The following is a 21,215-nucleotide window of genomic DNA, read 5'->3' on the forward strand; positions in this document are numbered from 1 at the left end:
GCAGAATCTCTGTCGCTGGAGGTTTCGAACAGCAAGTTAGACAAAAACCTGTCAGGAATTTTCAGATGATAGTCAGTCCTCAGAGCAGGGGACTGGACCAAGTTGAAGTCCCTTTCAATCCTTCTGTGATTTAAACTCCTACTGTCTCTGTATAAAACTAATGAAGATTACTTACTTGTAACCAAGTTTCTTCAAATTCTGCATACTCACACTCCTGGGATGCTCTGACCTGAAACACTGCAGCCTAGCAAGCAGTCACCACTGACATGCTCACATACCTGCCTTCCTGCCCACTCCCTTCAGATAACTTTTGAGCTTTCCAGGACAAGGGGATAAAATGGCCTGGTGTGCCACCCACATCAGCTCCTTACTACTAGACCTAAAACACTGCTGGTAAGTAGGACTCAAGAGTGTGTGAATATGCAGAGTTCATCTCAGAGAACCTCGGTTACAGGTAACATTCATTTTGCCTTCCAAAGTCCCATGCATATCCCCACTCCTGGGATAGAGTAAAAAGTAGCAGTCTCACCTGGGATGGTCAGACCACAGATTCTAATTCAGTAGGGACGGCAGAATGGCTTAGGTAAATCTTGCATCAAATCTAGATTCTTTCGTGATTCCTTGTTGCTGCCTTACACTTAGCCACAAAAGCTGCTCTCAGCCTAGTAGAATGTGTTCTAACCCCCTGGGGAATGGGACAACCCTTCCAATTCATAAACTACATGAATACAAATCCATCCTAGCTTGAAAGAGTTTGTACACAAACAGCTTTCCCCTGGTTCTCGTGCTCATCAGCAATAAACAACAGTTGGGATTGTGATTTATTCTGGCCTAAACACCCAGAGTAGGTTACATAACTTCATCCTCATGAGTATAGGGTGTCTGACCATATTGGGTCAAAAACTTTGAGTTGTATGAGGAACTAGCTTATCTTTATGAAAAAGAGTAAACCGTATGTTTAACTGGTTAACCAGCCTGTTGTGCTGGGTGACGCTTAACCGGGTAACAGTTTACCCATTCACATCCCTATTGGAGAGCCACACCCTTTAATTCCCTTGCCCGCAATACCCAACGTTTACTGAAGGATGGGGGAACGACGAAGAGGCAGTGCTCCAAAAGCTGTTGCTAGCTAGAATTTTACCTTTCAAGGCTGCACCTGTCAGTGCATCTTATGAGTGGGAATGTACAAAGGACACTTACTCCATTAACTAACTGTATAAGCATAAAGCGCTATACTAACCTTCGTACAGCTTGCCCATTCAAGCGTCCCAGTTCGACCGACTACCCCAAACCTCCATAGCCCATCAGATTGGAACATGCATGCTCCAAAGAAGGGACTCAAATAAGGCACTCAAGTGTAGTGTAAACAGGTTTTAATATTACGGAAATTATATTTGCATCAATATTTATAGAGATCCAAGACTTGGATGGGCTTCAAATAAATAATCTTTTGCAAGTAAATGGTTACATGTCAAAGGGGATCTAAAAGCAACAGTGCACAGTTTAGAACCCCTTCCCCTCAGACCCGAAACTAAAGAATGTACAGTAGGTAGCACACCCTGGGAGAATGCCACTGCAAATAACAGGCACCTGCTATCTTCAAGTGACAAACCACTGAACATGTTGGCGACAACCAAATGAAAGGGAGAGACGGTAAAGGCATGCGCTGGCCTCAAAGCACTACTATTTGCCGTTTCCATTTTTAAACATTAGGATCAGAGGCAAGGGATTGTAAGCGGTTTCCTTTCCAATGCTAAAGTTAATTCTGAATTCAGAAATTAACAGAGCAGTGCTACTAGCTGTATACAGCCAGGCATATAGGGTGTATACTACTTGAACTGATGTTGCAGCATATTCTATTCCATCTTCCAGATTTTTTTATTCAAAAGGAAGACCATTTTTTAAAATCCTTTCCAATGACAATAGTCATCCATAAAACTAAAGAGGCAAGCAAAAAGCTGCTTCTGGTGAAGCCATCCTCAGCAGATCTCTGATTTAGGGTGGTATTCAGAATGTTGGCATAAATTTCTAACAAGTTACAAGGCAAAATATTGGTCTGAGTGCCCCAAGAATGGCTGCTTTTCAAAAATCAAGCCTTTCAAAACCAAACGCTCTCTCACAGCAAGTGAAGTGAGCATTTGCCTCCCTCGCCAAGAAAAACAACTTTCAGACGTGTAATCTCTAGGTGCCCCAGGTATATTAAAAATATTACTCTGCAGTAAAAAAATCATAAGTACACCAGCCTAGAAACAGTTTGCACAGAACACTCAACACTAGTCACAGGGGAAATAAGACAACTCGAAAACAGAGAAGCAATGGGTTAGAAGAGTGATCAGTTATAAAAGTCTCACCAGAAGTGGAAGGAATCTTGCAAGAGAGTCACTGTAACTTAACATTCCCTGTGTATGTTACGTATGGCTCACAACTATCTATGTATTGTACTTCTCAAGGCTTTCCTTTTACAGATGCAGGTGGAATAACTTTCCCCTCTTTATGCTGAATCCATTTGTGACTGATTTTCTGGTATGTATTCCATTGCCGGCAATGGAAGCATCAAAGCCAACCAGTACAAAGTGAGTACATTCATCTGTTTTGCTGATGGAAACTCTTTGCTTACCTTCTGTTTACTGCTTTGCAATAGTCTATGGAGATATGCCCTTTTTCACTTCGAATTGTAAGAGAATAAAACTTAACGTGTAATACTGCTGTGTACCTAATGGATAAATATTATGGGAGTTAAGGATTGTTTCACCTACTGACTTTGCTTTAGCAAAACACGTATAAAGGAACAAAATATATGCTATGTATATCTTATCAACATATTCCAGGAGGGGGAAGCCGCAACATTTAACAAACAGGAGAAAAGTAAATTTTAGACGTAGAACTGCCAGTACACAGGGTTTCCAGGTTCTGTCTTGAACACAGGACTGGGTCATTAATTTTCAAGAAAAGCCACATAATCAGTCAATCTGGCCAACTGTTGTTCATTAGGAATCGGTGGAACTGTAGCAGGTTCTACAAAGAACAGAAACACACACAGTATTAATAACATTAAGGTGGCAAACCACAGTCCAGCACCACCCATCCCTGCTCTCTTGACACTAAAGACAAATGTGAACTAAATTTCTCAGACTGTTTACTTATCAGCTCTACACCAAATGACACTCCCACTAACGATACAGCTAAAGAGTCTTGTGCTGTGCTGTGGGGGGAGGGTGTGAGACGTACCAAGTAACTCACTCCTATCTGCAACAAAACTTACAATCAGCTAGGATACCTCTATTGCTACTTCTAGACTGCCTCACTTGTCAAGTGTTATTTGCATATATTTGAGGACTGCCACATTTCCAGCATGTCGTGTATGTTTGCTACAACTGGGAAGGGAAGAACTCCTGCAGCGTCTTCACCTGCAGTAAAGGTCCTATAGGTCTGCTTGCATTCTGCCTCCCTCTACAACAAAACTACTGACCCTCTGTACGATAAACTTCAGAAGTTTGAGAACTGGGTGAGAGCTCGGGGCTTCAGCCCTGGGTCGGGGAAGGCACATGCTGCAGAGCAGGGGGCCTGAGACTCTCCTTCCCACAGGGCAAAAATCCCGAACCCCACTACTCTGACACGGGGTAGAGCTTCCTCCACCTAAGTCTGGAAAGCGAAGAATGGGGTGGAATGGGGGCTCTGAGAGCCGCAGTAACTATAAAAGAGCAGCATGAGGCTCTGGAAGCAGCAACAGTGAGCACACCTGATGAGTCACCTCTCTTTACGGTAACGTGGGAAAAGCACTGTATGGCTGTCAAGAGAAAGCAGCCACAGTACATGTGCAAACTACAAGTATTCTGAGTTACCCAGTAGTAAGGGTGAAGTGCAAGTTAGAGGGGAGAGTGACTGAAAATGGAAGGAAGATAGAAAGTGAAACGCAGGGGTACAAGAAGGAGAGCAGAGTGAGAATAAAGAAAGGGCTGTCAAGAATAATAGATAATTAGGAGAAATGGAAAAGAGTGCAGGGTGAAGAAAGGAAAACAGACCACAGAGTCAAAATGAAGGAAAGGCAGAGAAACAATGTGTTATATAGAAGTAATTCCTTCTGAAATGTCTGAGTGTAAAGGTACACTGGGGAGCTAGTCACCTCGCCTGCATGTACAAAAGGAATCCTCCGCCCCAAGTACATGAAGCGCCACTTCCAGGTAAGGGAAACCAGAAGGCTATCCTTTAAAAAGCATGCTTGCAGAAAGGGAGAGAGACTTCACACTGACTAGGAAAGCTACACCGCCAGTACATTTAAGTTCGCTTAGACATTGTATAATGCACGAGTTAAACTATCAAATCAGATTTATTCTAAGGATACTTGGTTGTGCAATATGGAGAACAGAGCTTTAGGTGCCAGCCTCTCCAATAAAAACGATACAGTTTAATCTATAATGAAGCCTTCAGTTTAATTTTAAAAAAATAAAACAAGAGGTGGAAGCCAAAGATCCACTTCACATTTTTCATCTGAAGGAAAACCGAAGACACTACATTTTTTGCATGACAAAGGCTATAAAGCCAATTCCACATTTGGGACATGCCTACTTGAGAGGTAACTCTCCTTAAGACAAGCACAGCTGAGATGCTGGAGTTGGATCCTTCACAGTTTAAGAGAGGGAACTGGCAGTTCTCCGAGGGCGTTTCTATTTTGGAATCAACTCTCTACTTGGTCTCAACTAGCCAGGGTTTTACTGGCTCCTGGGCATGCTACAGTGCTCACGCTCACCCAGCTATCTGTGGGAGGGAGGGACGAGTGAATGAGTGAATTGCTTCATTTGACATTTCTTGGACGGTGGGGCGGGGATAGATATTGAACGTTAAGGGCACAGAAGCGTTTCAGAAAGGCAAACGGTGTACATCTCTCTATTGTACCTTCTAAAACAATCAAAATGAGGCAATACCTGATAAAGGAATAAATCTGTTAAAGGAAGCTTCCAGTGCACCTACAGAAAGAACGCAATGGAAATGTTAATCTGTGAAGGGAGCCATTTTGCTAAGAATTAAATTCTTACACACTCAGGCAAAATTGTCTCAAACCTTATCATTCTTAGGCACAAAGCTGTCACTCTTCTTTCACAGACGTGTGTATTGCACAATATACAATCTGCACATTTTAAATGCCTATGCCCAGTGAATGACAGACTGAAAATGACTGGCCACCTGTCGATTTCATGTCTCTCATACAGAAGTCCAGGTCCACCCAGCACTCACTTTTACATGCTCTAGGCTGTGCGGGCTGCAAACAGCTTTGCTGTACACATCACCAGGTGGTGGGGGGGGAGGAAATTGAGGATCTGCCTGTTCTAGCGTCAGGTTAATCAAGACACCCCGGATAAGCGAGTTTCATTGTCTTGTCTGGAATACGTTAAGTCATTCTCTAGTTGGTGAGCAGATCTTGAGTCATTTGGGACAGTAGTTTTCCTGCACTTGTAAAATGTGGGCATACATTTTGGGAGCAAGATACATTCTGGCAGATCTGATCACCCCTCTTCCTCATGGTGCTGTTTAAACACTAGTATTTCAGACATTTAGAAGAGCAGTGTCTGCCCGGAGAGGTAACGAGCAGTTCCACAGGCCCCAGTGCCCCTGTCCCTCATAGAAAGGCCCAGCACCTGGCCTGCACGGTTGCAGAGCTACAGCCAGGGAGGGCGCATCCCAGTGCTTCCTTCTCTAGCTGCAGCCACACGACACTGCCTTCTGCTTATTAGCAACTGCTGAACAGCAGCAACTTTTTGGTGGCAACCGAGGAGCTGCTAACTAGTGGTGATCTACTTTGTGTCAGTTTTCAGGGAATCCTCCATGTGTTGGGAAATGGTGGGTTCAGACAATTCTTACATCAGCTACTTCCCCTAGATGTTTTCAGCAGGCTCAACTCCGCAAATTCCAGCAATTTAATCACAAGGCACAGGAAAGCAGAACCTCTAGGTCAGTGGTCCCCAACCTTTTAGGGTTGCCGGGCACCCAGGGGTGGGGCCGTGCACGCTCTGTGTGTCCAGGGGCGGGGCCGTGCACGTGCCATGTGCCCAGGGGCGGGGCTGTGCATGCAATATGCACTTGGGGCTGGCGCCGCACGCCAGGGCCAGCACCGCGCATGCGCCACACGCCCAGGGCAGGAGCCGGGCATGCGCCACGTGCCCGGGGCACAAGAATGACTTGGGCTGTCCCTGAGTCACTCAGCGGGCACCATGGCGCCCACGGGCACTGCGTTGGGGACCACTGCTCTAGGTCTACCAGGACAGAAATGTATTTGAAACACTGTTTAAAAATAGTAAGTTGTAAGTAATCTTATTAGATTAAAAAATGAGGTCATCTAGCACGTTCTTCACCTCCATTAGGTGCTTATTCCAAGCAGACACCAATTTTCATGTCCCTCCTTTAGCATCATGAACCATCTTTTTCTAGGTCTTCCTCGTCATCTTTGTCCCATAATTAATAGCCCATGTAACCCACATCTTCCCACAGGAACCAGCTATCTCAGTCAATACTCCTTCAACTTTTCCATAACGAAGACTTTCAGCATCATAGTATCTACCATTTCATTACGTAGCATATTAACTTGGGTCTTACCCAAGCAGCATGAAGCAGTAGTACTTCTCTCGCCCTTAGTGGCCAGCATTCGGACCCATGCATCGCGGCTGGCCTAATCATTTTATACATTGCTCTGTAGGTTACTTGGCAGAGAACTCCCATCAACTCCCTTCATTTACGCCAAGTACCATTCAAGACGTTTCCTAACATCTACACTTGCAGAACGGCTCTATACTGAACCAAGGTATTTCAACTGTTGCACAGACTTTAATTTTACTGGCTTCTTTGTTGTCTCTTTGAACAAAGCACGGCACGTATTGCATCTTTTGTCAGTTGATTTGTATGCCAAATACAGTCCTCCAACATTCTAGATCTCCTTCCAATTAGTATTTATCTTTACGGAATGTCACTGGCAAAAAGTATGCTCCATGCAACCTTCCCCCTAATCTCTCGAGTAAAGATGTCCTTGTTATACAACACAAACCCAACTTATATCAGGCATAATGTTAATTAAATCAAAGGATACAATACTAGAAATATTAAACAAGATCCAAAATGCATCACGGAATAATAGCGCCACCTACCTGGCTTTTTAGGCATTACCATCCGAGTGGTGGAGTCAGCTTGCCAGCCTTGCTCTAACACACCTGAAAGTGCATTAGAATGAAACAATTACTATTATTACAATGCATGACCACACCACTGAAAAGCCCCAGCCTTTTACCAGGACTCCATTTGCTATGCGCTCTGTACCCACCCCAGACGTGGTCCCTCCCCTGAAGAGCATACAGTTGAACTAGACAATACAGACACAGTGCGAGGGATAGGGCACAACACATACTCAGTGAACAATGTGATGACAGCAAGTGTCATGTTAGATTGACTTTTTTTTCCCCCCATCTAGGTTTATTTAGGAGGTGATTAGCTACAGGAAAACAGATAGCCCCGTTACGGGGAAAGGAGCGAAGGAGAAAGGATACCGTGTGTTTGACAGCAATAACAAATAATCCAAAATTCCCACCCACTGGAAAGTGTCTGAATACCCTTCTACTGTGCAATGATTTTTTAAAAATTATTTCTCAGAAGAGCTCACGACAAGTTTTACTGCTGGAGACATTTAGTGGTGCAAATATATGACCTTTGTAGAAGTGATAGCTCCTGGGAACTATTCAGTCCGGGCTGATGCACAGATTTACTTTCTTTTTTTCCCTCGGAGCACAGACTTCTCACACCCCTAAGGAAAATGGAATTCCTTGGCCATTTCAAAGGAGGAAGATTTATTATGGCTCCTAATCTAGTAAATGGTGGAACTAGAGAGTCAATACATTTTCAATCCTAAAAATTAAGCAGTTTGCTTTTACTGTTTCCCTTCTCGGCCATGTCCTTCTACAATAAACCCAATCTTATGTTTATTTTTGGATCCTCTTCCCACTTTATTTCGCTGTACTTCTCTAGGACCCTGTCTCTTAAGATGAGTTACAAGAGCAGCAGTGGAAGTGGGACCTCATTGGGAAGAGAACAGTGCAGGATGAAACCTACTCAGCAAAATGGACCCCAAGTGTTACAGACTATTAAAACAGAAATACTTTTGAAATGTTATTTAACATACATTTATTTTAATCCAGTGAAATACAGACCAGGGAATGTCATTAGGGCTTCCAATCAGTGTTCATTTCTGATTCTCATTTTCAAGCAATTGTTGGAAATATTTACATTGTAACACTGCGTTGAAATATTTAAATTAGAAGAAAAGATTTACATTAATGGAAACCCTATGAATTTTGTAAAGGTTTTCTTTTATAGAATAGACTTCCAACGCAAGCTGTCAAACCGTGTTCCGTTAAAAATCAGGAACATGCATAAATCTTCTATTAGAATGTCACAAAGATCAACTTTATTGCCAGTTTTCCTTCAACTTATTTGAAACATTTTCACCAAAATCTGCTAGGCAAACAGTGATGAATTCTCTAAACACAGAGGCCCCTTTTTCCTGTTTGGTGTAAGGAAGGAAAAAGCGTTCTTAAATCCATTTTATTTAATAATGGGAGTCTTCAGTTGGTCAGTTTAATTCTGGTCTCAGCCTCCAAACATGGGCTGTTCAAAGACAATCCAACAAATAAAACAGCAAACTACCTTTCACAGCTTCTTCCACAGGAAGTCCAACAAAGGCTGCAAAATCATCTGCAATTATTGAGGTATATGCCTGAGAAACAAGTCCAAAAGCTCGTCTCCTAGTTGCATCTATTGAAGGGAACAAAATTTTAAAGACACAATTGTAACAGTCATCAATGGAGAGCCACATTTCTGAAAATCTTGTGCTTCACGCTAATGGTTCACATTTACCAAGGCTAAATCACCTGTCTCCCAAACCTGACCCTTAATAGTTAATGTTTAAGCACAGAGGGCATGTAGGTACAAGTCTAGTTACTCTTCTCTTGACCCCAGGAATAGGCTCGTTCAGCATGATGGAATCTGGATTATGCATTCTGGAAATCAGAAAATTCAGCTTCATTTTTGGTATAGCACCAGAAAGTGCTAAAATGCTTCCAATTGTATTGTAAGTAAAATTGAAATGTTCGCAGCTAACTAGTTGCAAAATTTTAATTCTGCAAAATAATACAAATTCAATTACTAATTTAAGTATAAATATAATTATTTAATAAGGGACTGACTGGATAAAAGACAGATTCACGTCTTCAATTTTTATGACACATGATGCTTTCTCCAAAGAAACACTACATCAAATTGTTTCCATATGAGCAACAAGAATGAATTGGAGTTCATGCTTTTGCGAAGGAACAGTGAAATGGCCTGCAAAAAAAATATTTTCAGACTCTAGTGCCCTCTTCCAGTGAAAGGCTATTAGCACATCAGTGTTACACAGCATGTTACTAGCCATAAAAAAAAACTGCATTAAGTCTCTTGAATTTTCAAAAAAAGAAAAAGTAGAACCTTTGCTGATATCTGCTTATAGCAGGCAAACTTCAAATAAGGTTCTTTAGAATCCTGCTAGCTGCAGGATTAATTTTAAAGACAGAGTCAGGCTTGTGGAAGCCAGTAAGATGGGACTTATTTGGAAAGCTGTGTCATACCAGAAGCTTGAGTACCAATGTTCCAGATATGCAAATAAGTTGACTATAATGTGTCAGCAAAAGAGGCCCGCTGCCATTCTATTTATGGTATGTCACTGTGTTTATAAGAATATTTTAAATCTAATTTTGAAACTGATGTCTTGCTGTAAAGATTTTTTTTTTAACCGAGTTTCATATCTGAAATCTATCAGGCATGATCTCGGAACAATCTTTCAGGCTGGTTTTTATTCTTAATAAGTTGTGTCAAAGGGATACCTCAATGTGGTGTTATAGGAACTTATGGATATAATCTGTATAAATTTCAATTTTTCACAGTTAGACCCATTTTTCTTCTTATCTTAACAGTATCTTAAAGTTGTAGATGTTTAGATCAGCAAGATATTTATCTAGCCCCTATGTTCCACATATTATTAAGCACACAGATTGTGGTAGCATCTAAGGGTCACAGCCAACCAAGCTGGTCACCATTGGAGTAGGTACTGAAATACTGTTAAACTCCGGTTTGAAATACAGGCAGTCCCCGGGTTACATGGATCCGACTTACATCGGATCCCTACTTACAAACGGGGTGAGGCAACCCCACACTAGCTGCTTCCCCCCAGCAGACCAGGGAGACGCGAAGCTAGCGCCCCCGCCAGCAGACCAGGGAGACGCGGAGCAGCTTTTCTCAGCGGACACCTCAGCTTGAGAATAAAGGACTGAGGGAAGTGAGGTGTGGGAGAATAAAACTGAGCTCTGGAGAAATGTTTGGCTAGAGTTTCCCCTACAATATGTACCAGTTCCGACTTACATACAAATTCAACTTAAGAACAAACCTACAGTCCCTATCTTGTACGTAACCCGGGGACTGCCTGTACTTGCCTAGTTTCTGAATCTGAAATAAACACTTTCATCTCATCCCCAAATTGTTAACATACTTTTTCCCTTTAAACAGGATAATGTTAAACCAAGGTAATATTGCTAAAAGCCAACAAACATATTGAATACTGAAAAAATCTTGAACATTTTGAAGACATTTCTTTATACCTGGAAGTTATTTGTGAAACCAGTAGGTTCTCTACACTGGAAATGTTCTGTTTATAATCAGATTAATATTTCATTTGAAAAACAAAACTAGGCCCAGCTCTGCAATGAGTTCTACATAAGCAGAGATTTTACTTGCACATAGAGCACTGCAGAGTCAGGGCAAACATTTGTTTTCAAAGGAAATATCAGGGAGTACTATAAACAGTACTATAAATATTTTGAGTGTATGAAACCAACAGGTATCATAAATAATTTACACAGTTAAAGACATTTCTTCAAAATGTTCAAGATTCAGATTTTTCAATATTCACTGATCTACTTAAACACACACATGAATTTGCCCAGTTACTGCAGAAAACACAAGTCATTTAACTCAACTTATTTCTATTTATCAAGAATTGTCAAAGTGCCTAGTTGAATGCCTTTGCCTCATGGAATTTGTGATCTAAGCAAGCTTGTTTCCACAGCAAATAAACATACTAAAAATCCAAGTCAAAACAATCTCATAGAACTCCCAGAGACTCTTGATCAAGAGTAATGGTAGCATACTGTCCTGTATCCCCAACAAAACAAATTCAAATTGGCAGGGCTCGACAAATCCGTTTATCTACTTGCCTATGGCAAGTAGATTTCAGCTGGTTGCCCCGTTCACTGGCGGTGAGCGGCATGCGTAGTGCGGGTCTGGCGCATGCACGGTGCGGGGCTGGCAAGTGGGTTTTCGCCACGGTCATCGAGCCCTGCAAATTGGACTTCTCTGCCCTTCGGCTGTGTTATATTTTTCAAAGAAGTAATTTTAGTACCTCTCAGTGCCTCCATGATTGGTTGAATACTCTCTGACCACTGATGTGCACCGATTGTTGTGTAGATTCCTGGAAAATCTCTCTGCCAAATTCTTTGTCCTACTGACCAAATCCCACCGAGCTCAGAATTTGCCTAGAGACACAAAGCAATCGACCAAAAAAGTCACATATGTTGCCATAACCACTCCACCACAAATTGCATTTTGCTGAAAGTACAAATATTCCTTTCGGAATAAATCTGCATCACAGTAACAGTTAGGATGAAACGCCACAGTAAACCTTGAGTTTAAGATTCAAATAGTATGGTAACGCATACATCACTGATACTGGCGTTAGAGTGACAATCCAGTTCACACAAATCTATTATTTTTACACTGACAAAGCCGCTAATGCTGCAAAGATAAGAAATACGCAGGTATCACGTTATTTGCCTATTTCATCTTTCAACACCCCTCCCCGTCACTAGGGATGAAAAATCCCGTGTAATTGGTTAACCAGTTAAATTTGAAGTTGGAACGCCCCCTCACTGCTGGAACAGCCCCTGCCTGTGGCCCATCTCAGGACTACCATGGACAGGGGTTTTCTCCAGATACCCGGCACAGCCCCAGTCCGCAGTGGGTCTTGTGGAGACTGGAGGAGACAGGTGGGGAGCTGTTCCAACCCCCACTGGTTAACCAGCACTGTTAAGCATTACCCTTTAAGGGTGATGCTTCCCTGTTTACCTTTCACATCCCTACCCTTCACCTCCCAAAAATGTAATGCAGAAGGGAGCCAGGAACATACACATCAAAATTATACCACACTTTTCCAAGGTGGTCTTTGATGATTTAGGGTACAAAGAGAGAAACATGCTAACAAATATAAACAAAGCAATAAAGTTAGAAACCATCTGTGTAAATGCAGGAAGCAATTAATAAAGATTCTTCTGTGTGGCCAAGAAAGTGGATCTTGCTGATTAGCCTCCAGAGCAATGTGCCACTAATAGCTACAGTACAGAATAGTAACGGGCAGCAGTGTGGATAAAAAGACAGACCGACCCACCTCTTGGAAATGTCCAACAGGAATGAGAATCAATTTTGTTTCAAATAACAAAAGCACATGAGGATTGTGAAAAGCACCTCCCATGAGTCTGGTCAGAGGAGAATGCAAAGGCTGCTGGGATAATTACTAGTACCTCCTTGTTAACAAGTGGAGACAGGGACTTTTGTTTCATCTCAAAAGGTGGTTCTAATTCAAGCCAGGTATGACAGTAAATCTACACTATGGATTCAGCAGTTCCGGGCTTTCAGTATTTACCTGTAATCTAGAAACCCAGATACTAAGAGTTACTAAATCATACTTTGGAATGACGTGTCAGTACGGCTCGTGGCCACGTTATCTCCAATATCATTTCTGGTACTTATAAATCACTGTAACCATGAGACCCAAAATGCTCAGCTTAGTTCCTGTTGGTGGTTTTACTTTAAGTCCATTCATTATACTAAGACAGTGGTTCTCAACTCGTTTCAGTCCACAGACCACTAGGCCAAGCAAAAAATTTTCATGGACCACCTCCTTTTTGAGACATGATAAAAAAGAGCAGACAACAAACATTTTGGTTTGAAATGTATTTCTTACTAACAGATTTTTGGTGCCTACCCATGCTGTGTGACTTTGGACAATGTTCCTGTCGACCACTGAAAAAGTCACCATGGACCACCAGTTGAGAACCACAGTACTAAGAAGAGCAAAGAGGAAGGGGAAAATTAAACATTTTTCTGAGATGTTTCTCTTAGTGCTCTCATTCATTCCAGTGTATCACAGGGAGAACAGTAATTTATAGCCTAGGTGGTAAGTCAGGCAGAAACTTCTGAAATTCATGCCAGGAAGAGGACACATTGACATGTAAATACAATTATAAATAAGAACCAGTGATGTTATCAGCCTCCTCCTTCCAACAGTGACAGAAAGTGTTCCCAGACATCACTTCAACCTTTGGAAAAGGTGGCTGAGATTATGAATCAACTGCAGCATGTATCTGCCTGACTTTTAATGTCTGGCAGTACTCAGAATAGGGACTTTTTCTTCTTTCTGCCAGTGGCAATTTTTGTCATGAGGAACTAGATTTTTAATAACAACTATTGCTGATCTCCACTGTATTTTGAGGTGGTGGCCTGAAAGGCTAACTATTTTGGAAAGGAAGTAAGCCAGAAGAGAACATTTTGCAGCAGCAGACCGATGAAGATTTCCAGGAGTAGAGGGAACAGACTAATATGCCTTGTCAGTGCCATCTGCTGGCAAAGAGGTTGAAGAGCTCAAAACCATGAGCCTAAGCCATTCACCAACCACACATTTCAGACCAAAAGCAGAGATTTATGTTAAATGCTACATTTGGAAAAACCCTTACATCTAAACATACAGAATGGAGCACAGTCTTAAATTGCACTGAAAGGCATACTTACAGATTTAATAGCAGGAGGAATTCTTTTCCAAAGATATCGTGCATTATTCCTAACAAAAAAACAAAGCTCAGTTAATACTTTAACAATTACGTTTGTCAAATATTTATTGGTCGAAACCTATGCAAAGACAATAGTATTAACGGTATCATCAGATGCAAATGCTACACTTAATGAAGTGATTAAATCAAGCGTTTAGAAACCTAACACACTGACTTATGCTATGTATCCACAATGTCCTCTCAATGCCTAAAAATCTGCTATACAATGGTTTTACATCAAGCGAGATACAAAATTCAACTATAAAAGTCATTTTCAAATAGTTGCAATAAGAGGACATATTGCAAGCCAGTATGGTTCAAAGATACCATAAAGATCATATGAAGTTCATACTTTGGCCTTGAAAACATAAGTTTTGACATTTGTCACGTAGCAATAACTTAGGAAAAAATGCCCATGTATTAAGTTTAAAAAGAAACAACAAGGTTCAAATAGGAATGTTATTGGAATCCATAAGCCCACATTTCAAGGGATCAGTGTAGGTCAGATACAGATGAAGTGATGTGGGGTTAGCAAAGCCTAAATTGATAGAATGTCATGACACTGAAGTTTAATGAAAACATTCCTCTGCAATGTTGTGAACACAAACAGCAGCCTGTGATAACATCAAAGAGAAATAGAAGTCTGTTATCATTATCCAGCCCAATGAAATACAAGCAGCAAGAAATAAATAAGATGTAAAATGCACAACCCAAAGATCCAAGATGATATTTGGTAATATAGGTAAAAAAATGTCTTCTTATTAGAGTGCCCACTAAAACTTATAAGCCTGTTAACTGAAAAGTTTGTGCTGACCCTCCTCTCCTGTGAACGGTGAGAATGCTGATATCCAGGGCTCGCCGAACCACATGTGCAGATCGTTCTGCGCACGCGCAGATTGCCCGAACCCGGCTCTTCAGGGTTAATACAATCTACTCGCCATGGGCGAGTAGATTGTATTATTTGTCGAGCCCTGCTGATATCATTTATCCACATGGTAAACACAATGATTGAAGATATTTCTCTGACTTTCCATTGTAAGTAAAGGGAAATAACGCAATTTCTGATCTAACTCTCGGCTGTCCATGGGTAGAGGCTGATTTCTTAAAATGCTAAAACTGTATATGTGACCAATGCTTTCAAAAGTCTGAAAGCAGGATTATTCCTAATTGTGCTTATGCACCCTTAGGAAAAATACAGATCAATGTAGTGATATTACATATGTACACAGTGGAAGGCTGAAAAACAAAGACTTTTGGATGGTATCTATATTGTCGGCCATTTGAAAAAGCTCCCAGGATTTTCCAGTAGCATTAAGAAAGTATTAAATATGATTGAAGTGTAACCAATGTAAGAAATAGGCCCTGTTTAAATACAGTCTTTCAAATTTAAGACTCTGATTAAGCAACTCATCCTGTGTTAACCAAATTGAGACTTTCTGGGTCAGCTGGTTGGTAACAGAGGCAAGACAAAAAATTACTGTTTGATGAATAGGCATCAAAACAATCAAAAGTAGCAGTTAGTTTTCAGTTTCTGTGAGTGCCTACCAGTTGCTTATTCAGCTCTGCAGCCTGCAGGGGGATCTCGTTTCCTCCCAATTGCCTCTAATATTTAGGTAACCAGTAGTGGTCAAAAATATTTTTTCATTCACAATTGTCTAGAAGATTGAGATCTTTTCTTTATTATGTGGACTATGCTAGTTTTCCACACTCATCTCCAGAACAGATCACAGTAATTCACATTACATTGAACTACGCTGGCAGATTATTTGGAATCTTCAGCTAGCATAGCATACAGCCTCTCCCAGAAGAAGGCAAATTACAAGCTGTGCTTCCTGATCTGCACCAGCTGCCAAACTGTTTCCAAATACAATATAAAGCCATAACTGAACCGGGTAACGTCTGCGTGAGGAGCTAATTCTTTCATTGCATGAGACCATAGGTAGGGTACTTGAGAAGGTAACTTCTCTGGTTTAATTGCAAAGAATATGAAAAGAGGCCATGTCAACAAAGATCTGGCCACTGACTCTGGAAAGCTACCAATCATGAGCCAGCACAGCCAAGGAAGATGAACACTACAAGATCCGTCTGATTTCCCAGGCTTTCAAGAAGGAGCAGGTGAAAAGAGAAAAAGAATTTACTGGGAAATAGCATTTATTATCATCATCATCATCAAGCTGAAAAGAGAGAATTATGAGATCTACAATAGCTTCAGAGTGATAGCCAAGTTCGTCTGTACAGGATAAACTTAAAAAACAACAAATGGACTGGCAGCACTTTAAAGACTAACAAAACACGTAGATGGTATCATGTGCTTTCGTGGGCACAGCCCACTTCTGATACCATCTACAGTAGACTTCCGATAATCTGGAACCCTTGGGACCTAGGTGGTGCCGGATTATCGGATATGCCGGACTATCAGGTGGTACTATAAAATGGTTTTTTATTTATTTATATTTACACACACACACACACACACACAATATACTGTATATAGTGTTTTTAACCCTTTTTATTGTAGCACAAGCACTGTCCAGCGTCACACAATGCCAGTGGCAGACTGACTCAGTCCTGTCTGGTTTTGCTTGGTTCAGCTGTTGCCTTGTGACTTGTTTTTTGCCAAAGCTCACTCACTAGGCTCTTGCCATTTTGATGCCGTACTATCGGGAGTGCCGTACAATTGGATGCCAGACTACTGGAATTTTATGTACATGTTTGTTAGTCTTTAAAGTCCTATCAGACTATTTGTTGTCTACAATGTCATTAGTTTATCTATAAATTTGCTGTTTTTCATACATGTACTAGATAAATGCACTTTTAAAAACCAAACAATTAGCAACACAATCTTTTTTAAACAGTGCTGACAATTATAGGTCAAATTCTAAGATGATACTGAAGTTTTTTAAATGTTTAGGGTGACAATAATAGCTACTTACATGTCATTGTGCAGCAGGTATAGAGCTAAAAGCTGACCATAAACTGAGGGCGTTGCAATTCCTCCAGGTGACTTAAAAAAAAAAATCCAACTCACTTAATTTGATTACACATTTTAAACAGTTAAGAAAGGACATTGAAGACATTTTTAATCATACACCTTTGATTCCAACTGGAGAGAACCCACAATTCTAACACATCACACAAGATTAGTTGTTTTCCGTAGTGGAAACACGGATGCTCTGTTTGGCTTTGTGATAATTATATAAATGACTACACCGCTACTTGATTTGTTGAGAGGGTTCTGACAAGCTGAAATGCACAGAGACTAGAGAACTACTTGCAGTATTCTGCTGGAAATGCAGGAGGAAATGTCACCTGTTTGCTCTACAGCAGCAGTTCTCAAACTTTTTGGGCTCCGGAGCCCTTTACATGCGTAAAAATTTATGTGGAGCCCCAGCGGTCCACTGATCGTATGTGTTGTACCTATCGATGTTTTCAGTTTGTTTACCTTGCGAAGCCCCTGGAGCTGTCTCGTGGAGCCCTGGAGCACAGTTTGAGAAACACTGCTCTACAGGTCTGACGCCAGGATAACTTACAGCTACCATGTGGTTCCTCTAAAATGTATGCTGTCACTGAGCTCCAACAACTTCATAGGAACTAGGAGGAGATGGCACTGAGCTCTCTCAGGACGCAGTAGAACAAAAACCAGCCAGCCTCCTCTCCCACTAGTGCTATTCAGAACATTAAGTACAGAAATGACATTGACAAGACACTAGAGAGGCGAACAGTTAGCTAGTAAGCATCGCCCTTACTGGGTGACGCAATACGGGTTAACCAGTGCCTGGCAACCTCCCCCGCTTCCTGCAGCAGTGGGAGCCAGTGGCAGCCCCATCCCTGGGGCTGGAGGCCTCCTATTGCCACCGGCAGCCGCAGCCCAGCACCTCATCGGTCCTAGTAACCGGTTACACCCCTCCTAGTTACTTCTCCCCACTCTGAAAACGGGCTTGTATTGCGCCCTTCGCTTCCTTGCCTTGTAGCCAGGTACCAACCCGCCGGGGCCCTTCCCCTCGCCCCTGCCGACTTCCTCTGCCTCCAGGGCCTAGCACAGGCTGCCTGGGCACCTGAGTGCGCCTCCATCCTCGGCCCGCCCCGCCCGCAGCAACAAATGCCTCCCAGGCCTGTCGCGGCTCAGCAGGGTGGGCACTGTCCCTCCCCCCCGCCCACAGGACCCATGGAGCGCCTCCCCCCCCAGCTCAGCAGCGCGGTCCCCCCCCCCGCAGGAGCCATGTGCCCCCCCCGGCTCAGCAGCGCGGTCCCCCCGCAGGAGCCATGTGCCCCCCCCAGCTCAGCAGCGCGGTCCCCCCCCCCCGCAGGAGCCATGTGCCCTCCCCCAGCTCAGCAGCGCGGCCCCCCCCCGCAGGAGCCATGTGCCCCCCCCCCAGCTCAGCAGCGCGGTCCCCCCCCCGCAGGAGCCATGTGCCCCCCCCAGCTCAGCAGCGCGGTCCCCCCCCCCGCAGGAGCCATGTGCCCCCCCCAGCTCAGCAGCGCGCTCCCCCCCCCCGCAGGAGCCATGTGCCCCCCCCGGCTCAGCAGCGCGGTCCCCCCCCCGCAGGAGCCATGTGCCCCCCCCAGCTCAGCAGCGCGGTCCCCTCCCCCCGCAGGAGCCATGTGCCCCCCCCGGCTCAGCAGCGCGGTCCCCCCCCCCGCAGGAGCCATGTGCCCCCCCCGGCTCAGCAGCGCGGCCCCCCCGGCTCGGCCCGCTGACAGGATCCCAGGGCACTGGGGGGTCCCGCCCCCGGCCGGGTCCGCGCGTGGGGCCAGGCTGCCCCCGCCGGTACCTCCAGCTCCTGCGTCTCGCACTGCTCCAGCAGCTTCCGGTAGCTGAGGGCGGCGTCCGCCATCACCGCCACTGGCATCGTCCCGCGCGGCCGGCGGCGGCCCTCAGCAGGCGGCTCCGCGCGCGCCACCCGCCACTTCCGGGCCCGGCCCGGCCCGGCCGGCGACGCACTTCCGCCCACGGCTAAAGGGAAGGGGCCGCTCTGGCCCGCCTGTCTCGTCTGCTGTGGCGGACTGGGGAGGGGGGAGTTCTGAGCGGAGCGCGGGGCGTGGCCCTGCGGGGAAGGGGCGGGGCTGGCTGCTGAGACCCCGGGGCAGAGAGCTGGTTGCCAGGCTCAGCAGAGGGGCAGAGCCCGGGGGGGGGGGGGGGGATTCTTCCTCCCCTCAACCCCATGGGACCCCATAGCATTTTGATGGGCTACACGAGAGGTGGGGGCCTCAGGCCCAGGGCTCCCAAAACCTACCCCCTGGGCTCCCCTAAGTCCTGGATGTAGGGCACGTCACTGGGGGGGCATCATTGGGGGAGGGCGCATCACTGGGGGGCGTGTCACTAGGGGGTCACATCACTGGGGGGCGTGTCACTGGGTGGGTGCATCACTGGGGGTGTGTCACTAGGGGGTCACATCACTGGGGGGCGTGTCACTGGGTGGGTGCATCACTGGGGGGCATCACTGGGGGGGCGTGTCACTGGGGGCATGTCACTGGGTGGGTGCATCACTGGGGGGCGTGTCACTAGGGGGGCACATCACTGGGGGGCGTGTCACTAGGAGGGCGCATCACTGGGGGGCATCACTGGAGGGCGTCACTGGGCGGCTTGTTCTGCCTCCCCCTTGTGCACGGCGCCCGACCCAAAAAAGGTTCCCCGCCCCCGGGGCTGCTCCGTTAATATTGTGTCTAGTTGTCCCCCTACATCTGTGTGCACCGTAGTCACAGGGCAGGCCAAACAACAGGGCTCCCGTGGCCCCTCAGTGATGAGCAGAAACCTACACAGAGGGCAGCATGAGCTGGCATGGGCACAGCCCACTCCCTTAGAGGAGTGGGGCAAGAGGCCACCACCTTGCATGACAGGGCATCTGCCCTGCACTGGCCTAGCAAGGGTTAAACTCAGCCTCTGGTGAGGGCTGAGGGGTGGAGCCGGCAGGTGTGGCAATGTCAGCCAATCAGGGCCCAGCTGAGGGAGGTATAAATGAGGGCTCCTGGCACAGAGGAGAGAGAGATGATCTAGCTGGGGTGTTGGGCTGGGAGGTGAGGGATGTAATTAAGGCTACCTGACAAAGCTGGGCTGGGGAATCTGTAGTCAGGGGAGCTCCAAGGCTGAGGCCTTGCTCTCAAGGCCTAAGGCTACTAGGGCAGCAGTAGGCCCACCTCCTTGCCCATGATGTGTGGCTATTTCAGGCTGCAGCTGGCCCTAGGGGTAGGGGCTAGATGGTAACTGGCAATAGGCTGATGAGGCAAGGTGGCATGAGGGACTGGGAGGACCCCAGAGTGTGGGGGCCCTGTGGCAGGGCAGTACCCTGAGGGAAGGGTTCTGCAGCCTGGGAAGGATGTGGGTCTTGATGCAAGATGGAGAACAAACAGGTCAGACACTAGTCAGAAAGGGCTGAACTGAGCTATTTCATCAAGTGTCTAGCAGGAGGTGCTGTGGTGGTGGTTCACACTGGGTTACACTCCCACAACCTCCCCTGTGCTTTAGGAACATTGGTGGCTGCTCCCTTTTGTAGAGAGTGAGGGGAAAGTGAATGCCGCAAACTGCCTTGCTTTCCCTGGGGAGTGTAGAGGGCAGAAGAACCTGGACCTGCTCCAGCTGGGGATCATGCATCCCTCCCCTGGATGTGCCCCCTGGAGCTGCAGTGGCCATGGAGAGGTGCTTCTCACCTGGCTCTGAGCTGCTGGGGTTATCCTCTCTCTCTGGAGCAGCCTGCTACTGAACCCCTCAGCCCCAGCCCAGAGCACTGATTTCAATGAAGCCTGGACATTTTAATTATGTTTTCCAAAACTCACAAATGAATTGAATTGAAGCCCTGAGCAACTCTGGGTAAATCTTATAATGTTGCACAATAAAGTTTGCTGCAGTGTTTACTCTGCCTAGTGTTAGAGCAATTTTAGGGAATTGTGAGCTGCACACACTGGTGAGTGGGCATGTTACTAGTCTTTAAAAACTCTCAGGCTATGTCTAGACTGGCCCCTATTCCGAAATAGCCATGCTAATTTCCAACTCTGGAATAGGGAAATCTGCGGGGGATTTAAATATCCCCCGCGGGATTTAAATAAACATGGCCGCCGCTTTTTTTCCGGCTTGGGGAAAAGCCAGAAAAGAGCGTCTAGACTGGCGCGATCCTCTGGAATAAAGCCCTTTCCCGGAGGATCTCTTATTCCTACCTGAAAATACTTTCTGAATAGCAACCGTAAAGGTCAGTGCACCTTCCCGAGCGTCTGAAGCATATATTTACCTCTGTTGTTTGCTTTAAAATAAAGTAGGAAAAAATTGACTTGGACCAG

At 45.0% G+C, this 21,215-nt stretch overlaps 1 protein-coding gene across 1 annotated transcript; it reads right to left on the reverse strand.

Annotated features, from left to right (window-relative positions):
* Window positions 1-1,356: 1,356 nt before the first annotated feature.
* Window positions 1,357-18,885, reverse strand: COPS8 (COP9 signalosome subunit 8). The gene is made up of 8 exons (XM_075934042.2): window positions 18,719-18,885; window positions 16,880-16,950; window positions 13,909-13,957; window positions 11,468-11,600; window positions 8,683-8,790; window positions 7,134-7,196; window positions 4,923-4,964; window positions 1,357-3,015 (listed from the first exon to the last, which is right to left on the reverse strand). Exons 1-8 carry the CDS (start codon window positions 18,794-18,796, stop codon window positions 2,936-2,938), a joined length of 624 nt encoding a protein of 207 aa, XP_075790157.1. The 5' UTR covers window positions 18,797-18,885; the 3' UTR covers window positions 1,357-2,935.
* Between the last annotated feature and the right edge of the window lie 2,330 nt (window positions 18,886-21,215).

The sequence above is a fragment of the Pelodiscus sinensis genome, chromosome 7 (genome assembly GCF_052426305.1).
Source record: "Pelodiscus sinensis isolate ZL-2025 chromosome 7, ASM5242630v1, whole genome shotgun sequence".
NCBI lineage: Eukaryota > Metazoa > Chordata > Testudines > Trionychidae > Pelodiscus > Pelodiscus sinensis.